Below are 6,915 nucleotides of genomic sequence, written 5' to 3'. Positions count from 1 at the left end.
TGTATTGTTGGCTTTTAGTGGTAAAAGGTACTACTATAATGTATAAAGCTAACAACTGATGTAGGGCAGTGCCAGTTTTTTGGTGTATAAAATGCAGTGCGCTGCTTCCACCTAGTGGCACAATGACCTCCCTGCCATGGTTTTGTAAAGGATTGAATATACTTTGCAATCTGTAAAATATCTATAAAATACATGATTAAGATTCTTTCTCTTAAAACATCCTTTGGACACATTTATCAAAATTACACCCGATCACAACGTCAATCAAAAATACTTCTCAAAATGTAAACTTTGTCTTAGAGGAGTCTGGCTTTGTCAAACTCGTGTGCAATTTTCAGTGCTGTGCCATTAAGTCCCACAGACTGCATGTTAGCGATGATAGTGACCACCACTCCCTGTGGCAGGTCAGAGCTTTGTCCTTGGCGCTGCTCTGTCTCCTCACTGGGCAACACCAGCAGGACACTGCTGGCCCCTACAGCGCCACCCGTGTGTGATACGTAGTGTCTGCGCTTCCTGCACTGACCATATTTCTGCAGTTTCTCCACTACCAGCCAGGCCTGAGCATACAATCCATCTTTATCCCAACTGGCCTCCGTCTTGTCGACCGGCGACCACAGATCTATGGCAGTTTTGGGTTGAAGGAAGCCTGGCAGTAAGTCATCAGAGTCCTGTAGGTGGGCCACCTGGTAGCTGTAGAGTAGAGCGTTACCAAACAGCAGCAGGTCTCCCGCAGTGGAAAGGAATCCGCCTCCTGCCCACTTGTAGGAGTTGTCCACATATGGGCAGTTAACAACACGCCCTCTTTTGTTGAAATGATAATACCTGTGAAGTGACATTGGATTCATGTGATTATAAACACAATCCTGATAAATCAAAACAGCTTGAAATACAGAACAATTACACTCTGATGTTAAAGGACTCATATTATACTCCATTTCTCCAAGTTAAACTAGTTCCCTTAGTGTCCTAATGAACATGTCTGTGACATGCTGAAGGATGAAGCACCACAGCAGTTCAGTCGGTTTAGTAGTATCTCTCTAAAAAAACTAAATAAAATAAATAAATAAATAAGTAAAAACGAAACGAAAAGTGATCATTTGCAGGCTCTAGCAGGCACATTGCCGTCATATAGAACATGTATCCACTGGACAGATAAATCCTCTGAGGCTGGAAGTTTGTGTAGGACTCTGTGCTGCACTGTAGAGCCAAGAATAGAACTTTTCGCTGACTTTGCGAACTTGAGGTTTTCAGATACCGTTGCCCTCGCCTGCACTCTTGTGTGTTTTACGAACAAAGCGGTGCTCCGCGAGACGACAATTCCAGGAATTTAGCGTCTTGTCCTGTCAAAGGGGAGTGCGGAAGTCAACATCATGTGTTTTATCTCCTGTACTTAGACTGAGGAGGACCACAAAAACATGAGTGAGTCATCTATTTTCCACATTTTGCCGACTGATAGGACCTCCAGAGTCGTAAATCTAAGAATTTAATTGATTAAAAAGTTGATTTTGCATAATATGGGACCTTTAAAATAAAGAACAAGTACACTCCGATGTTAATTATATATTTTCCCTGTACTCTATGTTGCATAATTTAGACACAGTTTGACATGAGTTATTCTTGTTACCTGGAGCGGTGATAAATAATGGGGTCATTCTCATCAGGCACAGTGTGGAGCATCCCCAGTTCCCGAAATGTGTTCATCATGACATCCAGGAAGCACTGGCCAGCAGCTCGCTCCACAACAGCACTAAGCAGGGTAAAGGCGTGGGTGGAGTACAAAAAAGTGGTGCCTGCATGTAGCAAAACATCAATCTAATGTATACTGCTTAATATATTAACACTGAAAATGCATCATTATTTGCATTCATTTATGTTTAGTACGAGAATATGATATTTACCAGGTTTATAAATGAGGGGGTCGTCCCTGAAGAGGTCCAAGGCCTGAATAACACTTTCAAAGTTGTCCTTCAAGTAGTACTCCTCATGCTCAAACTCTTTCTTCTTCTGAGCCGGAGTGGCCTCTTTGTTTTTAGAGTTCTGCTCTGTTGTAGGTTTATTTTTGTTTTCAGATACGCTCTTTTCAGCCTCCTTCTTTTTCGCTGGTGGCTTTAATAGTCTCTTCGCTTTCTCCTTGTCCTCTTTCACTTTTTTGGCATCCTTCTCGTAATGTCGTATCCCACTCAGGTGGGAAAGAATCATACGAGGGGTTATAGTGACCTGAAAAACAACACACAACAGACAATGTCTATGACAACTGAACACAAATATGAACAAGATAGAGCGGTTGAGAAGGAAAAAAAACAAATACATTTTTGCATTAGTTCTAATGACTTACATCTTGTCCATCAAACTGTTTTTGGGGAAATTCTGGGACATATTTCTGGACCGGAACATCCAGATCCAGTTTCCCTTCCTCACATAGTCGAGCAGCAGCTGCAGCTGTGAGGGGTTTACTGATGCTGGCAATTCGCATTATTGTCTCTGAGCTGCATGGCACACGGTTCTCCAAATCAGCATAACCGATCCCTGAATTACAAAAAAACCTTCTATAAAATCATGTAAGAATGCGGTTTCAGTGATTTCCAATAGATTTTTCCCAATAACGATCCAATTATTGCGAGTGCCTTTTATGCGACGTGCCATAAAACTGTATATTGTCTTGTCCCATACCGTCTTGAGAGACACAGTTGGACAGATGGGACTGTTAACATTGGTACTGTGGTCTTCAAATGTCTTAATGTGGCACCAACCTTCACACCAGACCTGAGCACCATCCACAGAGACTCCAACCACCATCCCAGGGGCTGCCACCTCAGCCTGACAACAGATAGGAAAGACAATGAGCAGTGAGCACACATGGGCAAGAGTGTAGATCAGGGGTCGGTAACCTTTAGGATGAAAAGAGCCATTTTTGTCGCCTCTCCACCCAAATAAAATTAATTTGGAGCCGCAAGAACTACAACATGTTCAGTTTATACCCAACCTCTGGACCCCGTAGACCTGGTTCTTACATTGTTTCATTGTTTGTGGCAAATTAAAGAAATTCAAATTAACCCACTTTGAAATAAATGAAGCAAATATTTCGATTGTATGTCGTTCAAATGAGCAGGCAACATTAGAGATTTTTTTCTGATTTAAAGTGAAAATTTGCGTCACCTTAAGTCACCTTTTACTGGAACATATAATGTCAATTAATGTCATATTTGCTCATTTCTTCTTTCTTTTTATTTACTTAGTATTTCCACAATAAGCGTATACAAGTTGACAACAAGCTGTCAAGGAAATAAAACAAAAAAACGGGGGGCTCCTCTGTTGATAATGTTACATTTAATATCCAGTGTCTTTACTTATTAATGTGTAGCGTCCTCTATTGTTTTGATAAAAGCAGTCCATTTCTCCCATTTCCTGGGAAAGGTCACTCCTCTAGAACTGAGAGAGAAAGTCATCTTTTCCATTAAACACATTTCCTTCACTCAGTCCATCCATTGGTTAAGGCTTGTTTGCTCATTTCAATAAAGAAAAAGTAAAGTAAACATGTTGGCTTTAGGTTGCTCAACATTTCGCTAATGATTGTTTTGTCTCCTGAACATGGGACAGTTTGCAGGAATGGGGGGGGGGGGGCTTTTTATCACTTGAACCCCTGTCCTCTGAAATGTCTGTGCACGTCACTGGCTACATTGCTAATTTTACAGAATTTTAGGAGACTTGAGCCTCCTAGGTTTGAGAGCTTCTGGCACAGGCAAATTCGGGTCAACAATGGGACAGTCAGCGGGTCACAGGCCTACCTCTGAGCCTACCTTTATCCGCTCCAGCAGGTCTCTGCTCTCTCTGATAGCAGCACTGTAACGATCAATCCTCTCTTCTCCGGCAGCTTCGTCGTCACACCAGCTGTATTTCAGTCCCACGGCTAAAGCGACCCCCAAACCGAGCCCACACGTCCACAGCCGGCACCTCGCTCTGTATTTATATCCGTTTGGACTCGGACGCGGAACGAAAACACTCCGCCGTTGCTGCTGCTGTTGTTGTTGCTGCTTCACCCGCGGTCGTAGCTTCACCAGAGACTCTCGCGGTGAAAACAGAGGACACGGAGCAGCACACATGCGGTGAAGCAAAAACAACCGCGACATGTTTGTTAAACGACGTGACTGTTACGTGGTGGTGAAAGCTGTTGAGCGACTGTTACACACCTGACTTGGCCGAATCTAACTAACGGTAGCCACCAATGGATGGTAGCCACTTGTTTACTTCCTGTATGCATCATTGATCCAGGCCAGATGAATCGAGAGACGATAGAAGTCAACATCCGACTGGCTATGAAGAGCTACATGTAACTGAGGGATGTAGGTCATGATATTTAATATATATACAGATGGAAAGGAGTAAAATATTGTACTCAAGCAAAACTATCACAGTGATGTCATTTAACTTAAGTACAAATACAAGTACACATCTAAAAATGCAAACAAATAAAGTAAAAATAAGTAAATATTAGCTCATATAAAATACATATTGTATTTTAAACCAAGGCCCGTACTAGACCAGACTGATATTGCACCTCAGTGTTGTAATTTTCTAAGGAAATGTATTCAAATTTGAAGTAACCAACTGACTTATAGTGAATGTGTGGCATTAGATGCCTCAGCAGTTGCTTGATTGGTGCAGATTTCAAATGTTTTATGATATACAGTGAAGTATTTTTAATCTTCATAAGATTTTAATTTCAGAGCCACCTAACCTGCTTCTGTAGAGGATACCAACTGATCCTATAACCTTCATACATACTCACATGTAAATGTAGGCCTCTCTCTCTCTCACTCACACACACACACACACACCCTTATCTCTGCTGTTGCAATAGGCCGATTTTGACAAGAGTTTGTGACAACTGCAAACTGTTGCAAACACAGTGGAACCACAGCAGCTGCTGTATTTAAGTGTACTTGCATAGTGTTTATCTTGTATACTGTAGGTGCTGTCTTCTTAGATTAAAACTTTGTAAAGGAGAAACGTGTTTAACTGTGGTTTACGTTAACACAATCAATAAGTAAATAAACTCCCGTGGAACCTATTAAGCATGGCAGTTGATAGTGATACTGAGTTGACTTGGTTCAGTTGTGCTTAAACAAAAAACTAAAATTAACAAAACCTTTTACTGAGGGTCAAGTGAAAGTGAGTTTTTATGTACTGAAAATAACACGCCTATACAGTTTTCATTTACTTTGCATTACCTCAGGTAATTCAATCACTTCAAAGTCCATCAAAAAAAACAAATTAATTTAGGTCTCCGGTAAGGACAAACTTGACAAATGCACCACAAACAAAGTTACAAAAAACTTTCAAAACGTGATTTTATTTTAAAGTTATAATTTGTACATTTCAAATATGATAAACACTTGAAACATCTACATTAAAATAATGCTAAAACAATGCAGAACCAGATGACTGTAATCATATTTAACAGGGAAAAAATGCACAAGTTTTGAACAATGTTTTTACAGAAAAGTAAAACTATACTGAAATGCATTAGCATTTTAAGTCATCGCTTAAGAATACAGTAGCACCAGTATACATACGGACAACAGGAAGAGCCAATGTATACTTATGTTTGAGGGGAGTTTTTTTTTTTTTTGAATTCAAAAAAAGTACAGGATGCAAAATGTGCATGATGTTGAACTTTATATTAAGCGCAACATTTATTTGCTTCATCCTTTGCATGTGCATAATCTGTAAGTTTTCCCTTTGGTTTTTCCCCCTTGGTCGAGTTCTACTGAAGGCAGAGCGGTGCAAAAGGAAAAGCATCTGGCTGGTTGTTCTCCTCCATAGACAGGGTACAAAGAGACGGGGTCATGGTAAGCAAGGTGCAAGTACAAAAAGCAAAACCCGAGTATGTGTGTGTGTGTGTGTGCGTGTGTAAGGGCAGGTTGGGGGTCAGACCATGGTTTCACAAATTATTCAGTTCCATTAGAGTCTGGTCCAGCATCTGGTGCATATCGAGGTTTTCTTCTTTAGCATGTGCGAGTTTCTCTGTTAGAAGAGCAAATGCAGAAGTTTTAATCTCACACAAGCAAGCACAGACCACTCAGTTAGTGAGGTTACGTTGATAATGAAGCTGGCTCCATCATTCATAAGGTTAAATGCTTTTCTTTACACACGGCATTGACAGAACACACTAGAAACACACCGAGTAAAAAACAACCATGCAGCAAATTTCACACAAACAATAAGTGATAACAAACTAGTATTATGTCACAATATTAAAATTGGAAAATTAGATCATCCCTGATGTTCTGGAATATATACAAGGACAACTTAAACTCAAGGAGGTTTGTATCGCACACTGCATCACACTCACATTAACAAACAAAAAGATGAGTCACACAATTACAGTCCTCATTCAAGGCTACTCGTACTTCATTAGTCACAAGGCGGTTTTTATTAAGTTGCTGGCAGAGGTCTTTTTGCAGTTGGAGAGCAAGTAGAAAAAAATAAGAACAGGTGGACAGGAAAAACAAGGAAAAGAAGAAAGAGCGATGGCTGTGGATACCTACCTTCTTTAGAACGATTCACCTAAGACTTTTTACAGCTTTGTCAAACACACTGAAAATGTTTGAACAGACATGACCAAGAATGCTTCGATGTTCTTTTTTTTTGAGTTTTGCAATTCAATTTTTTTTGTATGGTAAGAGGGTGTGTACATAAAGAGGTAAAATAAAAACATGGCAACACTATTTAATTAAAGCAAAAATCTTTATATTTGAGTACTATGAGTAGTAATTACGAAAAAAAGTAGGTTATGTGAATGCTGTGGCTGTCAGTAAATACAAAATTGAATTAAATTAAATTAAATGCAAATATACTATAGCCTAGAACAGACAATCATGTCGGATCAGCATTAAAACTGTAAACTGCTACAGA

The 6,915-nt window shown here is 40.0% G+C and overlaps 1 protein-coding gene across 1 annotated transcript; it reads right to left on the bottom strand.

Moving 5' to 3' along the window:
- lactb (lactamase, beta) lies at nt 1-4,201 on the bottom strand. The gene is made up of 6 exons (XM_083894211.1): nt 3,798-4,201; nt 2,751-2,817; nt 2,336-2,526; nt 1,899-2,217; nt 1,625-1,790; nt 1-822 (listed from the first exon to the last, which is right to left on the bottom strand). The coding sequence occupies exons 1-6, from the start codon at nt 4,125-4,127 to the stop codon at nt 297-299; spliced, it is 1,599 nt and encodes a 532-aa protein (XP_083750337.1). The 5' UTR covers nt 4,128-4,201; the 3' UTR covers nt 1-296.
- Between the last annotated feature and the right edge of the window lie 2,714 nt (nt 4,202-6,915).

This window comes from Microchirus variegatus (genome assembly GCF_963457635.1).
Source record: "Microchirus variegatus genome assembly, chromosome: 8".
Classification (NCBI taxonomy): domain Eukaryota; kingdom Metazoa; phylum Chordata; class Actinopteri; order Pleuronectiformes; family Soleidae; genus Microchirus; species Microchirus variegatus.
This window is presented reverse-complemented; position numbering and strand designations above follow the sequence as displayed.

Coding starts and splice junctions, on each gene's coding strand:
- lactb (XM_083894211.1), bottom strand. CDS start 4,127: ATGTCGCGGTTGTTTTTGCTTCACCGCATGTGTGCTGCTCCGTGTCCT. Junction 2,818..3,797: donor ACCTGCTGGAGCGGATAAAG/GTAGGCTCAGAG, acceptor ATCTGTTGTCAG/GCTGAGGTGGCAGCCCCTGG. Junction 2,527..2,750: donor TGCTCAGGTCTGGTGTGAAG/GTTGGTGCCACA, acceptor TTTGTAATTCAG/GGATCGGTTATGCTGATTTG.